This window comes from Strix uralensis, chromosome 14 (assembly GCF_047716275.1).
Source record: "Strix uralensis isolate ZFMK-TIS-50842 chromosome 14, bStrUra1, whole genome shotgun sequence".
Taxonomy (NCBI): domain Eukaryota; kingdom Metazoa; phylum Chordata; class Aves; order Strigiformes; family Strigidae; genus Strix; species Strix uralensis.
In genome coordinates this window covers 18,404,216-18,426,536 of record NC_133985.1, presented here as the reverse complement: position 1 = coordinate 18,426,536, position 22,321 = coordinate 18,404,216, and the positions used below count along the sequence as shown (strand labels likewise).

The window sequence follows — 22,321 nt, the reverse complement described above, 5'->3', positions numbered from 1 at the left end:
AATGTAGGCATCAAAGGTGAACTGGTCCAACTGTATTACTGCCTGAGAAATATAAACAGACAACTACTCCGAGATTACTCAAGCCCTTGTGATTTCTGCTCAGAGGAGGGAGAGGATCATGTGAATGGGCAGCAGATGGATGGTGAGGGGTTATCCAGCTCCTTGGAGAGAAAGCTACCTGTCCTCTGTCCTACATACAGGCTCTACAGCTCCTGTGCCTCCAGGCTGAAGTGATAGGGCCAGGAACTATCAGGAACTGCAGTGAAGGAAAAATCCCAACACGCAGCCCGTGCTGAAAGAAAGAGTCAGAGGGTTTGTAGGAGAGGAGAGGGCTGAGGAGAAAGGCAGACTGACCAACACTTGGCATAATCAGTAACAAAACATATTCTCTGTAACCAGAGTGCTGAGACAGAGATGAAATCACTTTTGCCTCTCTCCCTGCTCTTACTACATTTCCACCTACTCTTACAGTAAAGGATGAGTAACTCCAATTACTCGCCTTTATTTAGAGCGCGCCCGATGGCAGACAGCATGCTCAAGTCAGCGTGTTACTGGAGCTCGTATTTCACCATCCTGCTACCAACACTGACTTACCCTGTCAGCAACCTTACAGCAAAGTAGGGAACCAGAGCAGATTCAGATATCAAGTGAGCTCAGAAAGTGTAGGTGTCGCCTCTTCACTCATCCTCATTTAACAAAATAGGGCATTATAGGTGTTTAATTGGCAAACATATCAGTCTAAAATAAACTAGTAACTGTGGCTGCTGCTATAAATGCTAGTGCTGGCTGAGGAAGGTGGAAACATCTTCCTTGCATTGTATTTATGCCCTGTTTGTTGCATTTGTTGCAGAAAAGCAGAATCCTGGTTCCTATTTCCAAATGTGTCAATTCATTTTCACATTTTTCAAATGCTAAACTGAGATGTTGCTGGAAATAAAGAACAACTCCTTCCTTAGGAACCTATGAATAGTACCATGGTTTTGGAGACACTTTCAAACCAGTCTTTAAGAGCTGGAACTGTTCATATCTGCATGCACAACTCTATACAAAGGACTGCATGTGCCTACACAGCTTTATATATATTTTTACATACCACATAGAGTCCCCTTTGAACATTTTGCCTTGTGTTACATGACCTTAATGCTAGCTTCTCCAAACGGCTTGCAAAATAAAAGCCAACAGATAGAACATTTAAATGTAGTTTCAGCAAGGCAGATCTGTTCTTGGCTTTGTAAGGATCACTAAAAGCACCTTTAGAAAAATGCCTTTTTTCCTATCAAAAATATGCAATGTCAAGTTTAAAAATACATGAAAATAAAACTACATTATGTAATATGTTTAGTGACATCTGATAAGTTATATAAATAAACTCTGTAACTTATGAATGTCAGAATGGAATTTTTATCCTCTATCCAAACCAAAATATTCAGATTTGCTGAACTTTTATTTATTTTTACTTGCAGTATGCATGACAGACTGGAAGTATATCTTCAAAACATCAGTAAGAAAAAAATAAATCAGTTTCACAGTCACTTTGGTACACATTAGTCTCATAAAAAAATATTGAAAAGCAAACTGAATTGGCACATCTTTAATATTATGTTAAATACATACAAAACACTAATAAAATATCCCTGATAAACCAAAGTGCATATAGACATAGTGCACAATGCCCAGATACCTTATTGCACCATTCTCTATAGCCACCCATCTCTTGAAACATCACTAAACATTGTCTATTTAAAGGTAACAGTCATGAATATATTTATACAGTTAAACACCAATTATTTTACATAACAGTATTCAGTGCCAGATACGTGTCTTTGCTTTTTCACCTTGTCATGTAAATTGTTAACATGTTTCAGGAAATTATCATATTAACAGCAAAATTTAAATATGTGATCACATGATAATGACAAGTTTGAAGTGCTACACTGTTGACAACCCAAAGATTCAAAAATGCCACTTTTCCAAAGAATATGATCAATGCAATAAGGTAGTAATTTGCTCCAAGACTGCAGTTTTAAAGTTGATACACTTCTACTATTGGTACTGACTGTCACAAACAGGTTTATGACTTGTGAATTCCAAACCTTCAACACAAACACAGAAGGTGAAGCAAGAATGCCAGTTAAATTTCAGTAAGTCAGGTCACAATCCTGTCTTGATGAAGATATGGATATGCACTGTGCAAATTAACCTCAGATTAAATTTACTGCCTTCTAATAGCTATCATTCAAGTAAAAACACTCCATATGAAGATTAACTCAAGGTACCAGTGTACTGTTTATATTTAAAGCTGGATCTGGTAAATTAATGCCATTTACATTTCAACATTAAGGCATTTTTCTAAAATTCTTCTTCTAAGCAAAAAAAGCAATAAAAATTGAGGTAATTCTGTAGTAGTTCACACTGTTATGTTTGCCAGTTGACACATCTATAGAGCATACACACACACGCACACATACAACCGTACCAGTCAAGTCAGACATGCACATGGTGAAAAAAGACCAAAGATGTAATGAGTATAAACAGCTCCATGCTGAGCAGCTGGAGACATCGTAGTCAATGAAAACATCCTATTGCCTCCGCCAGGTTAAGAAAAACACCACCACTCAACCTTCAACATGGACCACGCCTGTTCTGCTTCAGTTTTGTTTCTAAAGCGAAAGTACGCAAAACTGGCAAAAATTGTGCGACAGGCAAAATGAACGCAGCTTTTCTCAAGGGAAAGTATTTCAAACCACCACCAGGAGTTTGGCAAGAGCAGATGGCATCATAGCAGCACAGAAAGTACCGACAGAAACTGAGCTTCTGCTTCCCAGTGAGCCCTCCACGGGTTACAAACATAAATGTGAGGGTCAGGAATAAAAAATGAGCATCAAGGGTGAGTAAAGCAATGGCACTGCAAAGGAAAATGGAATGAAAAAATTCTTTCACTCATCAGACTACCCTGTCAGCGAACTGAAACTAGAGAGTTATGAGATTTAGGGTTTTTAGATAAAGGAGAACTTTAGCACTACAAGGTGTCATTATTGTGATGTGATCACATTCACAATAAGTTCTCAGTTTTGCTATCAAACTGAACATCATGAACCAGTAAGAGCCTTTTTTCACCATCACCAAGCAACAAGCAAACCAATCCCAGCTCCCTTTCAGAGGACTGCAACATACTGTGGAGATCCAACTTCACACATCCAACACTTCAAGACCTCCACCACCAGTGCTACGCAAGCTCCAGAGAAGAAAGACACCGAGCACCAAGTGCCTGGTGTGAAAAAAAGATTCAGCCCAAGATTTAAACTTGGCAAAGTCAAGGGAACTTTCCGCATAGAGAGAAGAAGAGAGCAAAAGGCAAAGTCCACATTCGATGTGGCATGCATTTAAGGGCAAAGGCAGAGTTATAAATGGGTCTTTTACTTGAAGATATTTTCTGGATGGGGTAGTCTGGATCAGGTCTTGACAGCCATTGTATCATGTAGGTTTTCTTTGAAGGATCAGAAACGTTTCCTTGAATAGAGGAAAAAAAAGATGTAACACAAAAGATATTAGTATTAAATAGCTGACCTGTCAGATGTGGATAAGCTAAGAGAGTGAGTGGGCTTGATGGCGAAGTAGCCCGGGGAAGGATTATGACCAGGCTGTGTAGTTTTGGGCAGAAGGTGCTGTTTTGCCAGTTTGCTGCAACTTGTGACCAGCACTTGACAGCCTGAAGGCCAGTTCTCCAGCAGTACTTCTCACAGCAGTGTTATGTCCCAAGATACATCCAATCTAGTTTGGTTGTACTGCCTCTTTAAAATCTTTATATTGGAGACCATAATTGACAGCTTGGTTCTAATTAATTAGGAATCAAAAGCTACCCTGAGAAATACATCAGGAATAAAAGATAAATATGAATTACTTAAAATAGGAATATGTAAAATGATCTCACAAGTATCATTTGCAAACAGCTGAAAAGATAACAAGGATAAAGGCATTAGTGTCCTGGAGTAAGTAGGAACAAATTTATTACAGCTTAAAAACACTGAGTTAGATAACCCCTGAAGATATCTTGTGCTTGACAGAATGGAAAAAGAGTCTGGAACTGTCACTGGAGATGGGGAAAGCAAAGAGGCACCTTTGTACATGATGCCCTTGATCAGTCACAACCCAGCAGCCTCTCGCCAAGCTCAGCATGTCTCAGGGGTGCAGGGCCGGACTCAGGCAGCACTGCTCACCCAGGGGAGCTGTCGTCTGCTGGCCAGACCCAGCCATCACTGCTGTGCTGAGGTCTGCCCCAGCCTCTCATGCTGTCCTGGGGCAAGCGGTGCTCCCCACCATGAGAAGAGAACAACCATATGACCTTCTTGGGCCCCTGGGCCACACAACAGCTCCATGTTTGGAAAGTCTGCTCAAAACCGAGGCTATGGAGAACTGCTACCCCAGGCAGACAGAGCACGCAAGTATAACTTCAATGAAGGTATTTCAAATAAATACCATCAACATAATTTTCTTCAGCAAGTAATATATGCTGGAGAAGACAAGTACTTACTTGGACATGGAGGTAGTCTGCAAATCCTTACGGCCTCTGGTTTACTTTCTTTACAAAGGCCGATAGCATTGTCCTTGGTCCGGCACAGGACCGGGCGATCCTGCGTGCCGTTGCCACAGCTGACAGAGCACTGAAAGGAGATGCACCAGTCAGACCCCCAGCCACCCTTTGAAAACAATGCATTAGAAATGAGTTTTTAAATTTTAAACCGCTGCCCTTGATTTGAGCCGACGTGGTACATTATTTGAACCACTGCAGTACCTGCAGCAAGAGGGTGAACCACTGCTTTTTGTGGTATACCAGTAATTGTGAAACACTCCAAGAAAGAGCTTACGGTCTGAGCAATAAAGAAACAACTGTAAATGTGAGGCATCTATTCACGGTGTGCACCAGGGATGGCATTGCTTGTGACACCTATTCAACCCAGGGAGGATAAAAATTGTTTGTGCTTATTTGCATGGCACAGTTCCAAAATAAAATGTATCTCCAATGCAGCCACGTTTCTTAAAGAATTTAATGGAGAAATGCTGAGACAAACTGTAAGGATCCCATGTATCAAAATTATATGAGTGATTTAACGTTGCAATATTTTACCCACATTTCTTGCCTTTTGATGACTGCAAAGGTTTGCAAATATGAATAGGTGGAGTTTCTTATTGCTTTAGTAAATACTTTAGCAAGAAACAGCCTGTACAGAGTGGCACTGCATTTCTTGCTCACACAGTGAATTAGCCAAAGAGCCAGGGATGGAAAGCACAAAACGCCCAGGTCCTGACACTTGTTACGGGTGGAACTGAATCCTGTTTTGCGCACAGCAATGGCAAACAAAAAAGGTTCATGAATAGGTACCCTGTATTTCCATAGTAAACGAGGTGAAAAACTCTGTCCTTTGGGTTACGGACAGAACCTTATGAGGGTGAGCAGTAAAATCTGCTGAAGGCCTTTATATCCAAGATGCTCACACCTCTGAATCTCCAGGAGTGCTAGTGCCTAAGCTCCTTAGGTGCCATTAATCCCAGCATCTGAAGACTTTAAGGTGGTCTTTACTTGAAAGAAAATAGAGCAGTGATAATCTGAGAGAAGGGCAATTAATTAAGTCAACAGGTAAATGATTGTGAGCATAACAAAGAGCAGGTAGAAGTCAGCTTTCCTGATGCTGACAATTTATATGGGTGGCTCACAGGGTCTGGATCATCTGGCATCACTGAAGGATGGCTTTATTGGCTGTTTCAGTACCACCAGCTCTCCACCTAACTCACTTTCTGTGGCATTAGTAGCAACGGAAGCGATACACCCTCTGTGTAAGTATTACCTTACTGCGTCAATGTATTTGAATAGAAAGCCAAGTGCCAAGATTTTCTTCCCTGCGTTGTAAGAAATTAGTTGCTCGAGACCTCCAGAAAGAGACTGACCTGTGACCAGGGTCCTATTCTCCACTGCGCTGGGCAAAGCTCCCGGTTGCAAGGCCTCCTGCCTTCTGGGCGGTCGTTGTTGCAGTACTTGGTATGAACAGACCGATTTGTATTATCGTGTAGGGGTTGGATACATCGGACAGATCGTACTTGATATCCTGTTTTCCCACAACTTTTGCTGCAAGGCTCCCATTCTCCTGTAACCCATCTGGGTTAGTGAAAAGAGAATAAGTTGAATAAAATTCTCTCGCTCCTAAATTAGGTGACTTCAAACTGTCTGTTGAACTTAAACACAGGTTTAACAGGAAGTTAATACTAGTTCTGATATGGAAAAAGAAGAAGATATGAAAAACCATAAGCAGTTATGGTGAGGGTTATTTGACTGTGTCCCTGAAAAACCAGTAATAAGACCCTGATCTTTAAAATTACTCTTTCTCATTATCTCTGAGATAAACATTATTTTTACTTTGCTTATTTTGCTTTGATTTTAAGCTGGCCCTTCCAAGACTGCACATAAAAACATGGTAGTTTTTATGTCAAAAGGAGCCACCCAAGGGTCCTGCTGAACTTCCCGGGTCTTGGCGTGTGAGCTGTGCCTTGTCTCATAATGTAGCATGCACCACTGGTTCCCACAGGAGTGAATCCAGAACATCTGGGCTAGAAATGCAGCTCCAGCTTGGTCCATATCTGGATGGTCCATGGACCACACCCCCAGCCATCCTAGACAGCATCTGCTGAAGCACTGGCAAACCCAGCTACACCATCAGTGCTGTGTGTGCTGAGCTTGGGCAAATCGGGGTCCTCAGCATCATCAATGTTTGGTTTTGGGGAAGGCAACACCCCAAATCAGAAGGTTCGAGTTCATAACGCGTGAATCAGTTTGGCCACTGAAAAATGAAACCCACGGTTTGTAATGTGGCGTAGTTGAAAACTTTGCTGATTATCCAAACTGGCTCAAGAATCACAGCTACAAATTGTAAGGAACTTAGAGAAGAGAAACAAGGACAGATAGGACCGGAGGAAATTTATGTAGAGTACTGAAAGCTTGGTTATAGTCAAGTAAGTGAAGATATACAGCAGTCTATAAATATTTACAGAATGCAGAGATCTGCAAGAAGGAAATATTGTTCAGCGTAAACAGTGTTCATGGGATAAACTTAACCAAAAAATATATATAGTCTGAAGAAATATCCCAAGTTTGAAGGAATTGTCCTAAAGTACTCATAAAATCCTGGGTTTAGAAATAGTCAAGAAATAGCATGGGCACAAGGCAATGCACTAAACGCTTGAGTTAAACAAAAAATAAAGTGGCAATTTCACCCAACTTTCTCTTTGTAGCCCACTGAAATCACACAGCTGTGGAGGAAGGCAAGCGCTGTAGAAGCACAAAGCCATGAATCCTAAGGTGATTTCTGAGCCAAAGATGATTTTTTCCCAACAGTGAAGCAGCAGCACATTAGTGTAGCGGGTGTCACAGAGCTTCATAAAATCTCTTAAATAATTGCCTCTCCTGTGTACAAGTGCAAAATGCTCCGATGCCATTCTATGGAAACAGAGGTGACCGAAACACTGAGGAATCCAAGTACAATTTAGGATCCTATTGAGTCTTTGTGGTACCTGGGTCCAATTATATTTGCAGCTGAAAGAAGAATACAGTCCTTTCCAGAGAGCCTGAGATACGGTTAGGTCATTACTTCAGTTTTCCAATAAATAAATGTTAAACCCTGACCCATGCTGAGTTTCTTGACTTTTCTCTCTTTTAAATCTTTTTTTGAAAGGAAGTTAGGAAATATTGTGTGGTATGTTCTACTTATTTGCTGTGCTTCCTGGAATCTAGATTTGGTCCCCAGAGATAAAAGCTGGGATCAACATACTAACTTCTTGTTGCAGTAGCAACATGAGGAATATATGAGTCCTACATGTGGCAGGAGTAACCTGCTGCCAGTCAAAAAAAGCACCTGTGAAATGTGAATTAAAATATTTATAATGCTTAACTATGTATAGAAGAGATGAAGGTACAACAGGCACACCATGCTGTACGAGGGCAGCCAGAGAAATCTAACAGGTCAAATATTTTTTCCTGTGTTTAAATGTCGAAAAATATGCTGTGAACTTTAAGGAAGATTTGGATTTCAGAGGCTGTATGACATTTGTTTTCTTATGTAGCACTCTGTAAATTTGTTCTTACATGGTTAATTCACACTGTGTAAAATCAACTGGTATAAATTGAATTTATGTCTATTTTTTATTACCTCAAGATGGCCTGAACAAAAATGTCTGGATCAAGACAGCACTTCTTTTCTAATCCAACTTATTTCAGAGGTAATAGGAACCAGCAGCCCCAGAAATAATATTTCTACAAGCAGAATATAGCATCACATTCTCACAGTCCTGGGTCTCTGTAATGATGTGTGGACATGAAGCTTAAGTCACGTCCTTTCAGGTGACAAGTGCTAGCGGGGTGTAACGCCCCTGGCAGCTGCCGCCGAGCAGTGCTGGTGGGCAGTGATGCTTACATGGGCTGGGAGCACTCCTGGAGGTTGCACACCCTGCGAATGGGCTTAGGCTTTTGGATCAACTCGCAGTAACTCCGATGAACCATCTTGTGGTCTGTCTTCCTCCGGCAGCCGTATTTTGTGAATTGGTAGCCTGAGGAAAGACACTCCTCTTACTTTCAGTACTGGAAGATCTTAAACAGGACTCAGGTTTCAAACAAACTGCACATACACTGTCAAAGGTTGCAGTTGGAACTACAGGTGAACACGCTACAAACTGCACTGAATAAACACTTATTCATGTAGATTTAGCACCCAGAATTGCTCATCCCCTTTATTTCTCACTACAGTCTATAATAAGAAAAACAACATCTAGCATTTCAAAAACGTTCTGCGACCTGCACAGCCACACTCCAGCGCTGCAGCCTGACCATCAGCCTGGTGAACAGCATCAGGATATACATCTGGCCCCAAACGCAGGGTCTTACATTGCAAGGTCCACATTACAGGATGCAGATTTACTAAGGGCTGCCCTGTGGCACCTTGAGCATGGAGACCCTTATCCAAATCTTGTACATTTGTACAATTTTTCAGTTTCAGAAACATAAATCAGAAATGACCCACCCCAGATCTGCCTCCAAAACCATTAAAGTCAGATTTTTAACTCCATTTACTATTTATTTATCTATTTCTTAACTTAAATAAAACCCTTCCATACTCCTGGTGTCCCTAATGTCTCGTGGGAATGAATTCCACATGTGATGTTCATTCTTTCAGTTTTCTAATCAGCTTTGAATGCTCTGGGGTTTTGTTGTTACCTCCTCCACAAGGTTTTGAACATTGGGACCATTTCTTCAAAGCCCATTCATATGACACCGAGTCCTCTTCCAAAACATTATTGTTATCTACATTCAAGGAATCTTCATGGATCATGTACTTGTAAGTCAAAGATATCTTGGCACCACCGTGAGGAATCACCTAGTAAGCAAAACAGATGTAGGGAAGAAAGCTATGAAAGACTGATATCAGAAGCTATGTGGGATGACGTGAAATAGCAATCATCATGGCTCAGATATAAAAACATCCCCAGAGGGATTTAAACCTTTTAGCTGCACTCAACACATTTTTTTTCCCTGATGAAAAAGTATCTCTATCCTTATGACACAGAGTTTCTAAACTGCATATTAAGAAAGACTGTTGTTGATTTAGACTGATTTTTCTTGCCAGCATTGGACTGACTTCACAATACTAAATTTTTTCCATATCCCATCACAAAGGAAGGAAATGTTGTACTAAAATGATAATGCATAGTTCCACTAAAAGACAAGGCAAATTCAAAAGCACAGATAACTGAAAGCAGTGAAGAATTGCTTATATTTCTGATAAAACACAAATATTCTTATCATAATCCTGGGAATTCTGTGAAGCTTGTTACTTAATCCTGACAGAAATATAAACTACTTAGAAAGCATTTTTGCTATCACACTGCACTGAGACAAATGCAAGAAAATGGAACTCAATGTGAATAAAGTGCAAAATATTGGTCCTTTGAAAACATAATATTTATTCCTCCTTTGATGTTCAGCTGGCATAGATCAACACATTATAGCTGCTTTCAGAGGGATTCTGAATTAACCTACCCCTACTCACCTATTGTTTGCAATGAAAAAAGAATATAGTCGTGTGGGTTTGGGAACTGCAGAACTGGCTGTGCCCTGACAACGTGAGCCTGGAAGCACACGAATCCTGCAGCTGCCTTTGCAGGATACATTTTCAAAACATGGACGAGAGGAGGAGCTATTAGATCTATCAGATACAAACCATTTTGACCTTTCCTTAACTAATGCTCCCATGTCAGATATTATAAGTAAGCTGGAGAGTCTTTACAGAGTGGACATTTGCAAGACCATCCACAGGATGAGCTGGATGCTCAGCACATAACCCTGAGTTATAGCAACTCTTGTACAGAGCAATGAATTAGGAGAATGGAATTAAAATCCGTCTTCTATTGTCTTACAATTGAAGCAGATGTCTTCTTGTAACTCACAAGAGGAATCTAAAATATATTATAGCACATTATGGCTCTGTAACCCTGACATTGTGTTCTGTGGAAGATGGTTTTCATTTGACTTACCAGAATAACTATTCCATTACGCAGCGGCCCCATGGTCTGCACGGTTTCTCTATCATCGTCATTCCGATATTCCCACTCCACACCCATGTCAATAAATACTTTAGAGTCTGGCACATAGTTGTCTTCACTTAGAATGAATTTCCCCGTTTCACGATTTTTAATTGCTAGGAGCAACATAAGAAAAGTGAATACAAGAGGTTCGCTTCTCATCTCGAGTTTTGTTCTGCTTCTGTCCCAGTGGAAGAAGCAGAAAAGGCCAGTGTGCACTTTCCCTCTGTTCCCTCACAGGTTTGGAAAGACTTTTTCAGGTGTTTCACTGAACTGCCAATGCTTTCCTGCTCAGCTCCAGAAACATCAATTGTCCTTTTTTTTTCTTTTTCATAGTCTGCCTTGCCAGAGAAATGAGGCCAGTGCGACTGCACCGCATGTGTCCGTCTGCCTGCTCCCGACTAACAACTTCTGAACCCACTGGCCAAATCCGAGCCAATTTGAGAGCCGGTGGGGGACCGAGGGCTACTCAGCTCTTTCACATGTTGCAAGACAGCTCAGGGGGCTGTTGATGTTCCATGAGAGAAAGGCTACTGGGCTAACCCCCAGCAGGTCCCCACAGTGAGAGAGAGATGCTAGAAACTGTATTAATTCTCCAGCTCAGATCCAGCCCTGACACCGACACAGCCCTGCTTAAGCTCCTGCTGCTTTGCAGGCACCTGCCACTGCAGACAGCGCTTGATTCCTCTGGTTCAGCTGTCACCAATGCCCCATCCTTCACCTGGCGAGACTTCAGCCACCTTTGTATTAGGACTCTTGGTTTTCTCCTGAGACAGAAAATTTGCTCTCCTCATTAGAAGCAGCAGGGATTTTTGTTATTTAACACCAGATTTTAACTCCCTTCTCTCTCTAGCAGCTACCTGAGCATCCTGTTCCCGCAGCACTGGCCTCGACAGAGAGCGAGCTGTTTGTCTCCCCTGAGCATCGCTTACCCCACACCGAAAGAAGAGCCTTGTCTGAATCAGCGAGTGATCGCTCTCCTGATCCACGGGGCCAGGCTGCACTGAGCAGCAAGGGAAGCGTTTACTGGTGAGGAGTTGGGATGACTCACGATACAATTAGCAGGCCATTCACTGTGAATCTACTTCCAATTAATAACAGCCTACTAGACACTGCTTCCCATTGATTACAGGGCACCAGGAGGAGAGGATTTCAATTACTTTCTAAGCTGTGGGATTGATTGGGCAGCCTTGTGTCAATACTGTTAGCAATGGGGCAGAATCTGAAATGGATCTGGATGTAGCTGGGAAATGACTGAGGATGGGAAGCACGTTACAAGAGATGCACACAAAGATAATGCATTGCAGCCCATAATGTAATTCAGCTCCTCTTCCAGGAGCTTTCACACATGCACATGCCAATGCAGGGATCTTCTGGCTAGGACACCGGGGAATACAGCACAGGGAAATCAAACTGCCAGAGAAGCTTCCTAATTTAACGTACTTAAAGGAGGTATGTGGCGTGGGAGGATAATGGGTAAATAAATGCATAAACACATTTTCAGGTTCCAGAGACAAAGGTAGAAAAAAATATTCTGACTGAAAATTTTCCTACTTGTTACATACTTACCAAGATTATGACTGGTGGCATCCGTTTCCTGAATAAGTAAATGTCTTGCACCAACAGGAATTTCAAACATCTTAATGTGCCCTTTATTGTAGTATTTGAAAAGACAGTAACTGGTTAGTATGCCACAAACAGGAAGAGTCTGTCTTAGGTTTTAAAATAAATCCTATTTTCTAAAAGAAGGGTGTATTACAGTAAACTGAACCTAATCCAGCATCGTTCCCATCCCTACTTCTGTGCCAGGTGATGGAACATAACAGGGACAAAGGGCTTTGGGTCAGAATCAAAATGCCTTAAGTATCCTCAACAGACTTTGCTTCACGCTAAAACGGGCTTTGAGGGCCATGTGCACTCAGAGAGAGAGAGCATGCAAGCTCCTGTCTGACACTGAGTGATGATGACATATTATTGCAGCACTCCAGTGACTCAGACAGAGCAGCTGAGTGACATCAGCAGCACAAGTAAGTCCACAGCTCTCCAACAAGAAGCACTGAAGCCTCCTCTATACATGCACAGTCCCTGGTTATCAGCAGACTTAACTGACCACCGGACAAATGTCTTACTTTCAAATTCTAGGCACATCTCAAAGTAAATTCCAGAGAGTTTATTGGAATTAGTGATGCTGTAAATGATTTGTGATTGCTCTGGTACTTTCTATGGAACAGAATAGATCAGACAAAAATACCCTGAATTCCCCGGGACAAAACACACTGAATGTACTGACCTTGTTTCTTTGGTACTCTCGAAAATGTTCCTTTCACCACTTTGCAGTGGGAATTATCTCCTCCACAAACACCACACTTATCTTCCTGCTTCGTGGAACCAATGACCCTGTCACACCCAACTTTCTGTGCACAAAGGAGAAAAACAGTCATTCTTATTTATCCATGCTTCAATTCAAATGAGCCTTCACTTCAGATATCAAAACCCAGACTTCTGCTTCAGCAAAGAAGCATTTTCATGGAAGATCAACATCTAAACAGATTTTAACACTTCCAGTTCCTATAATAGCTGTCAAACAGGTGATTATATTTTTATATTATGCTTCACACAATGGTCCTCTTACTGAAGGAAAGCAGCATGGTTAAGGAAAGCTCTTAAGCCCCAGCTTATCTTTACGCAGATGCTTAAATTCCAGGAGAATCAAGGCATCTATGTGAGGATAAGCACCTCTACCAGTGCTCTGCTAAGTCAGAGCCTCTAATTCCATTGAAAGATGACCTGCGGCAGATCCAAACTTAGAGGAGCTGTCATTGATTTTTTTTAAAAATAGCATGATCAAATACAGAGAGAATGCACATCAGCCATATCTTAACACCACTTTCCTTGAAAGCTGCTGCATGTTCCTGTTTCATTGTACATTCCACCCCCACTAAACCTCAGCAGGAAAAGCTTTCACTGAAAGCTAATTGTAATAGTTCATCTTAAAATACTGCATTAAATATTACTTGTGTAGGTAGGCGCTGTTGGAATTGAGTCACATGCAATGTGATGGCAGCTGTGAATATCACACATAATATTGTGACAATAATCCTAATGAAATCTCCTTATTGCCTAAAGCGCTATTATACTTACTTAAATAGTCATTCTTGGAGAGAAACACTCAAGCTACCGTTTTAATTGTTTTCACAATACTAAGCTCTGAAACAAGCCATCAAAAGCTTACCAAGCAGTCTCCCCGCACGCAGATGCTGTAAGCATCTTTGTAGGAGCAGCGGGTCCCATCGTGTACCATCCTTTTCATATACACCACATCCCCTGTTTCCTTTGATTCGCAATACAGGTGGCACCTTTCCTTAGCTGAAAAATAAAATGACCCAAATTGTGCATGTTCAGCTCTAACAGTACAGTTGCTGACTTTGTGAACAGCACTTTCAGTAGTGTTGGCTCTCTCTTCTTTCTTGCATACATCACAGAACACAATACGGTACCCCATAAATCATCAACACTTATCCCCTTTCAAAGGCTATGTGATTATTTGGAAACTGCTGAATCATAAAGCACCCATGTGTCATCATTAGAAGACAGTCTTAAAAATAACAGATCATTTACTTTGATGGGGGGGGGGGGCCCTCTATTTAATCCTTTGCCAGATGACGCAATCTGGCAGAGGTTTCCGCAGTCTGCTACATGACTACCTGTGAGAGATGCAGGTTTCTGCATCGGTTTCTCCTGCACTGCACTTAAATCCGAAAAAAGCAAAAGTCATTTTGCCATTAAAAGCAGCTGTTCGACACTGACTGAATCTGGCATCCAAAATGTCGTCAGAGACAGCTGGACCATACGGTTTCCTCCCAAACATGAAGTTAATTCTCCCTCATTGTTGTACTTGTATTTATGATAGTTTAAATCACTAAACATGATGAGATGTCACAGAGATTCAGACAAAACCATTTTTTTACTGCTAACACATGCTCAAACAGCCAGACAAGCATACCCCTTTCCAAAAAGTTAAGAGCAAAAAATAAAGCTGAAATGACTAGTCAGTGCTGAATAAAGTTGTATTCTACCAGTGTATTTCATTTTACCCACATCTCTTGCTGTCCCCAGTCCCTTAATAGGACTCACTATGCTCTCCTTGGCAGCAAAGAGTGGATGGCCTTTCTGTTAGATGAAACAAAGATTCTGCTATTTTAACATAATTAAAAGTTGGGACAATTTCCCCACCATTTAAAACAATAACAACCTTTCCATTACAGCAGTTCAATTAAAATAAATCTTCACAGGCCATTTGCATTCTTTCCCTGTACAGTTCCATGGCCTTTGCCCTCTTTTAATAAAGTCCTTGTTATTGCTGTTGATGTCCTCATGGCCACTGGGTATTGGTACATCAGAGACCTTTGTTACTGCTCCTGAACAATGCAGAGATGTCATGCTAAAAATGTAGGGTCTAGACTATTAAAGCAGGTACTTTACTTTTCTTGTGCAGATTCTTAATAGGGGACTATTAAGATCATAATAATCACAGACCAAATGTATTTGCATATATAAGAAACATTAAACTATGCACAAGACATAGATGTGTACACACACACACACCCCCCGCCCCAGTACGTACCCACCCCCACCCCCCCCCACACACCATACATTCACTGTACACGATTAAATGAAAATATCAGAAGATCTGACTGGGTGCAAACAGCTCTGTACAAGGGCTTTATTTTAGAGAGGGTTCTCTTCCCATTGCTCCATGGGAATAGTAAAGGTGCAAGTGTCATTAAATTGGACCCTGTTAATTGCAAAGAATTATTTTCTTTCTACTCACTGGTGTTGGACATAGTAGAGGTGCAGGAGCATGGACGTGACCATGTGCCTGTCTGTTCCCTGCTCCCCATGAGTTTTCTTCTCATTTAATTAAGGCTGGGAGCTAATAGCCACTGTCGCTCTGTACTGCCCTGGCAGACGCACAGCACAGGGGTGTGTGAGCCCAGGGTGGGCTGGGAGATGGGGTGCTCAGGGGGCTTGGAGCAGAAGACAGGCCGTGGCACAACGTTGCACTGGGGTGCTCAAGCACACACTGGGGTGTACTCCAGCTCGGCAGCTTTTCTCTGGCCATGGGACGGGATGCTCCTCTCTGTCCCCATGACATACACAATGTGTCAGACACGTCCAGCTAAGCTGCGTGTGAAGGGTATGGATTTCTGTCACTTTTGAGCCATGACTGCATTATCTGCACAAAGTATGTCACTGATATGTCTTATCTTTACAAAAGGGAGTTTAAAATACATTACAGTTCAAGCATAAGCCCAGTTTTCACACAAAAGCTGTTCCCTCTAATAACCTGCTCAGGCAAATGTAACTCTAAAGGTGGCTGCAGTTATACCACAGTTATATGGGAAACCAGCAGTGCCCAGTGATCAGTGCTCAGACATCAGTGAGCTGGTTTCTGACCTAGAAGCCATTGAATTTCATAGAAAAACATCTGATTAGTTTCAGTGGTTTTTGCAGCAGATTGCTCCAAAGGCTAAATCAGAAGCAAAGGTCCTGCAGACCACAGCGTTCATCCCCTCTCCCTGTGCCAGCAAAGCTATTTCATGAAATTAAGCTGTGAGGCTGTGTCTGTGCCTCTGAAAATCCCAGATTGCACAAGGAGGCATGAAAAGAATGAGGGAACCCTGAGAACTGTTTGGGAAGAAAGTCAGGCAAATCAATTACAAGGAATTTGCTATTAACTTCTGGCATAGTATCTTCTCACTGGAATGCAAAATGATTCACCCAAAGTGACCCTTCCCCTCCCAGATTTGGGTGCCTGGCTGACAGTGCCCTGTACCTGCCCCTTGCCCGACCAACCCTGCCCTGAAGGACCCATCATTCAAGTGAAGCGAATAGGTTTAAAAATAGCAAGCAGTGCTCGTCAAACAAGTTGAGAATCATTGCCCTCCGCCTTTTTGTTTGGTAAAACCTCTTCTCAGCATGATTTCAACACAACGTGGCAATAGCATGGCAACGGCCTTCGTGGCCCAAATCAACCAGCTGCACTTTCACTGACAGTTAAGCAGAGGCATTAACAGGAAAATGAACATTTTTGTTCTAAGTGATGATCTCTGCTGAGATGCCACAACGTCAGACTGACTATGAAGGTTCAGACCCAGCGCCCATCCAACCCAACACCTGCCTCCAACAGTGCCAGCAGGGTTTGCAAGATGTAAGAACAAACGTGATGCTTTTCTCAGAATATTCTCCAAATTCCCTGTAAACTGCAGCTTGGCGACTTCCTAAATAATGGCTAGAACTTGGTGTTTAATACCTCTTAACGGATTATAGAACTTTCAAAAATTTCTCTAAATAATTTTTAAAACTTTCTGGCACCTGCACCTTCCTGTGGCAATGAATTCCAGTTTAATTATATGCTGTGTGGAAAAGTACTTCCTCCTATTTGTTTTAAAACTGACATCTGATAATTTTATTTGATGTTCCCAGGCTTGTGTTATGAGAAACTGAATCATCATTCCATGTTCAGTCTCGTCACGCCACTCACCATTCTGTAACTCTATCTTTTAAATCTAAATCATCACTTTTTCAGGGTGAAAAGTCCTAGTTTATCTAAACTCTCCTCATATGGAAGTCATTGCTTATGTTTGCTTTATTCAGGCCCGTCCAAGTTCAGCTGTGAGTCTTTTAGCAACGGAGGCAGCAATGAGATGGGCACAACCTCAGCTACATTGGCAGAGTGTTTAAAATGCAGATACATCATGCAGGTACACAGAGGCAGATCGGTGTTCTCAATCCCTCGCTTGACAGTCACTGCACTGATGTTTTCCTAAAGCAATCCCCAACTCCCACACCTTTCTCGTCAGAGCCCACCTTGCGTACAGACCCATTTTTTATCCCCATATCCATTGGCATTTATCACTGCCAGACTTCATTTGCCACATTCAGTCACTTAGTGTCACAAGGTCCTTCTGCAGCTCTCACAGTGGGCTTTCTTATTTTAATTAGCGAGATAATTTTGTATCCCTGAGCAGATTTTGTCACCTCGTTCACTCCCCTTCCCTGCTCAGGGCCACAGGTGCTCAGCAGCACCCATCCTCCCAGTACGCATCCTTGTGGAACGCATATCCCCACACAAGACCATTCCCTTTTATCTCATGTTTAAGAGCAGTTATTGGGGAGCAGGGTCTAAAGCTTTGAAAACCCAAGTACGTTATATGAATTGGATCACTCAAACACTGATACTCACTGATTCCTCCCCAAACAACTTGTAACAGATTTGCGAGGCACGATTTCCCTAGAAAAAGTTTTACCCCTCCTTATATATTTTTTACTTGTGCTTGCAACTGATTTTACTTTTCATAGGAAAAAGGGACCACTCACCATCGACATGTTCATAGGGGAGCCAGTGGTGTTTCGTGTTCTGGTACTCAAAGTAAGGATCCCACTGCCGGCACTGCTCCTCTCTGAAATCTTCCAAGTCCTTAGGACAGTCCTGAGTGTTGCACAGCTGGAACTCGTAGCTCGGCCCCACACATGTGCGGCCTCCATTGGCAGGACTGCAGCAGGGAGAGAAACCCATGGTTAGTTTTGCCATTAATGCATGAATCCAGCATCTATCAAATCCCTTGAAGAGTGATTTAATTCTCAGCCATGTCAGTAGGCACTTGATGAAACCAGCGATTTATTTCTGATATGGAAAATACGTATTTTCTTTAAAAACCCACTGTCACTATTTAGCTCTTAAAAAAGAGCTGCAAGCAGAGCCTCAAACCACTTGATAAAGGCAAGAAAAGCCATTTTCTTGGTGTGGCCCAGGAAAGGAAAGCATGAGCAGATGAGGCAACTCATTCACATTCACTCCCTAAGCCAGCAGCAAATCCAGAACCAGAGCCCAGCTCAAGTGCTGCATCCTCCAGCCAGACGTGCATCACATCACCATTGGACCTGGCAACACACAGCTCAGGAGTTGTAGCTGGGTTTGCACCCTCTTCCAGAGACACGGAAAACATTTTCAATAGTACATTAGGCTTTTCCTGCATGAAAATAGATTTTACAGCTAAAACTGTGCCCACAATTATAAAGGTCACTTTCACGTTGCCAGTGTAATAAAGGCTGAAATTAGAACTGGTAAATTATTTTTTAACAGAACAATTTACATCAGAAAATGTTCTGTTAAAAATTGACTTTTTTTTAAATCATTGATAAGATGATCTTTAACACTATTCAAGTTCAATCACTTTATCGGCCCAAACTGAGAAAGTCAATGTTAAAAATATTCTGTCTGATAAAATCATTTAATTCTGACAATGGTTTCAGTTCTTGCTGTTAGGATCTTGACATTTTATGATATCCAAATAAGATAGCAATAATTATACATTTCATATAATTTGTACATGCCAATCTATATTAAATATATTATACTTCCAGTGTTACTGAAATTAAGTCATTCTACACTATCTAGATGAGCTATCTATAAATTATTGAAGCAAAACAATTCAATATTACTAGAATTAACTTTGGGGAAGGTTCTGATCTCTGGAGCTTTGCTCCAACTTGGAATGAAACTAGCTTGAAAATATTTTAAGACCTTCTCGTTAAAATATCCTAAAAGTAGATTAAATAAAAATTTTTAAAAGGTATATGCATTTTTTTAAAAAATCCAGCAAATCATCGCCATTATTTCATAATCACATATTAAAACAAGACATATATAGGGCCCTAAACTTTTACTTATGCTTTATGCAATAGTGTAATAGCACTTTCAAGATCCTTGTAACCACATAAGCAGCTTAACGGATGGATAAACTGAGAAATAAAGATGATTCATGACTTGCTAAGGGCCAAAAGGAGAATTTCTGACAACATATACTATAGGTCAGATTTAACAAGCACCACTCAACAACCTTTACTGCATTACTGCACTAGTAATTTAGCAAGCATTCTCACCATTCATTTGCTCCACATCAGAACAACATCTGGGTGCGCATCTACTTACTGCGGATTGTCACACTGCCGTGTCCTGTACTTCACCCCGGTGCCACAGGTGCGAGAACAAGAGCCAAATTTACTCCATGCCCCCCAGTGTCCATCCTGCTTCAGGATGTCTGGTGTTAGCCAGATGCAGTGACCTTTAAAGCAATGCTAAAAGAGAAAATTAGATGTCAAAACAATTAGATGATTAAATTATATAATATGAGAAACTGTGGTACAACAGATTTCATTTTAGGCACAAATTCTGGATTTTTTTTCACCTCTCCAGCAGAAAGTAGAGAGACTGACTGTCAGATTGTGCCCATGACCCCAAACTTACTCAGATTTTATAAACTTACACCCATTAAGTATTCACATGTATGCTTGTATGTATTCAAGCCTACCAAGTTCATTAAACTGCTCTCAGCATTACATTCCTTCTTCATGTGTCTGCAGTGCTGATTTCAACGTAACTAATACAGATACATTTAAGAGAAATGGCAGAATCCCAAATCTTGGAGGCTAAATGTAAAATTCTGCCTCTGCCATTGCATGCAGCCACTTCAGGCAGCAATGGTGAGAGGTGCTGCTGCAGCACTGTCCTTCCCAGCAGCTCCTCATTCAGCATACGTATTCCTGCAATAAATGTGATCAGCAAAGTGGCATGAAATTAAAGCCAACTTACATTTTAGACATTAGTGCTATTAAATAAAGAACTCTTGCAGTCTCCCTGGAGATCTCATAGTAAACCTGACCAAAATACCAGGAAGCATTCATCAGGGAGCAGCCCTGGACAGTCCCACTTCTGAACAATCACGTCCTACTAGGCTTTCTCTTTTCTTTTACCTGGTCTTTAATACAGTCATTCTACAGAGATTAAAACACATAATTTGCTACATTCTCTGAACCTAGAAGGTATTTACACATTTCTTTAAGAGCCTTCACAGCTTCAGTACTGATACACTCTACTGTCTCATCTCGTTAAAGAAACCCGCCAGTGCCTTTCCACCCATTTCTTCAGTCCCTAATCAAGGAATTTTTTCTTAGCTGAAGTCAGGATGAATTCTTCTCAAGGATCACAAATTCTGGCCCTTTCTAGTACTACTTTTGCTTTCATAAAAGTCTGCTGATGAAATGTGGGTGCTGGAAATTATTTCCAGCCCAACAAATGACTTCGCATTAGACCGTCGCAGTTTGTCTGCGTTAACGGTTACTGTCGGGATAAGAGCTCTGGCTCAGGCACACAGATGGCTATAACAACAAGTGCAATCAGTCACTTACTTTCCTTAACATTCAAGTCAACAACAACATTTTACACAGCTTAACAAGCCCTGGAACGCAGGAATTTGGCAGGCGGCACAAGCTGAGCATATGGCTAAATGCATGCTGCCAGCAAAAACAAAATCAGAAGATATATAACAGGAGAGCGTTCTTAAGCATAGAGCGATTAGTGATCTGGAAGACAAATTTAAAAGTCATGGATAATCATTAATAATGCTGAATTTAAAGAGAGAATCATTAGTAAAATGGTGACAAGACACCGCTTACTGATTTGCTAATCTGCTCAATGTCTGACTCTTTATTCACATAATTTATTTTGGTGCTGATTTGGTTGGACAAGCAGCAGAAAAGAGAGCAGAAATTAGGTTTCAACTATTCATTCTTTCTCATGACTTCAAATATTCAAAGTCAAAACCTATGAAATAGATGAGTTACCACAAAGCCAATTATACCAATCCTGCTGTGGAGTTGTAATGGGCAGATTTTTCTTAGCTGTTTGACAGAACAAGAGACAATTCAGCAAAGCATGAAAGAAATGCAAAATGCTAATATGTCCTTTGCTTTGCTCGGTTTTGAAGCTCAGCGCTGTACCCTTCAGGGATTGTTTACTTATGGCTTTAGAGAGGTTTGTTTGAACGAGCAGTATGAGTCGTCGGGCCCTGTGCGGCAACGGGACCATTCAGAGATGCAGGGAAAGCTGGCAATGCATCAGCTTGTCAATACAAATTTCAGCTGGGCTTGGAAGCAGATGAGATGTGACAGCTCCTGGTCTGTGCTTGCTTAAACATTCTTTTATCAGGGTTCTGCATCCTGCAGGTGTAAGGTCCGCAGCAATCACTGAATCCATTTCAAGAGCCACATCGTGTATGTTCGTTACGTGATGATCCCGCGCTTGGACTCGGCAGAGGAGAGGGAGAGACATGTGATGCTGTGTTTTCCAAACTCTCTTCCCTGTTTTAGCCAGGAACAGGGACATGTGGGTTTGCAACAGCCACTAATAAACCACCTATCTGACACTGTGACTGGTCCCTGAACTGGAAGGCAAACATGGAAAAGTGTTATTGACTTTGCTGTGTAAAGGAAAGAGCAGCACTGATTTTTACTGGAGAAGCTGGTCAAATGCCGATTGTCGGGAAGCTGGGGCAGAGCTATTAGGAGACAAGCATTTGTGTAAAATGAGTCATCCCCAGCTCTGCCTTTTTGTTTGTGGTTTAAAAGAAAGGAGCCTACATAAAACAAAATGATTCACAACCGAGCCTTACTCTGTGCAGACGCATGCAAGAAAACGCGTGAGAAGGTAAAAGCAGAGATGGAGCAATCTCCAGTGTAATAAAGGAAGCTAGAGCCAACCCTTCCTATTGCTACTATATTAACTAAATAATGAGGTGGAAAAGAGCCAATTTCAATCACAATTCCCTTCATAAACAGGGGGTTTCATTTAAAGAGTGAA

The 22,321-nt window shown here is 41.5% G+C and overlaps 1 protein-coding gene across 1 annotated transcript in view; it reads right to left on the bottom strand.

The window, feature by feature from the left end:
- Positions 1-22,321, bottom strand: part of ADAMTS2 (ADAM metallopeptidase with thrombospondin type 1 motif 2) — a 190,776-nt gene that overhangs the window by 6,171 nt on the left and 162,284 nt on the right. Inside the window, exons 11-21 of the mRNA XM_074883501.1 lie at positions 19,616-19,761; positions 18,001-18,176; positions 13,853-13,986; positions 12,911-13,034; positions 12,190-12,270; positions 10,573-10,736; positions 9,257-9,416; positions 8,460-8,592; positions 5,944-6,151; positions 4,532-4,661; positions 3,421-3,510 (exon numbers count right to left, since the gene is read on the bottom strand). Coding sequence (XP_074739602.1) covers positions 3,421-3,510; positions 4,532-4,661; positions 5,944-6,151; positions 8,460-8,592; positions 9,257-9,416; positions 10,573-10,736; positions 12,190-12,270; positions 12,911-13,034; positions 13,853-13,986; positions 18,001-18,176; positions 19,616-19,761 — 1,546 coding nt within the window. The remainder of the gene's footprint in view (positions 1-3,420; positions 3,511-4,531; positions 4,662-5,943; positions 6,152-8,459; positions 8,593-9,256; positions 9,417-10,572; positions 10,737-12,189; positions 12,271-12,910; positions 13,035-13,852; positions 13,987-18,000; positions 18,177-19,615; positions 19,762-22,321) is intronic.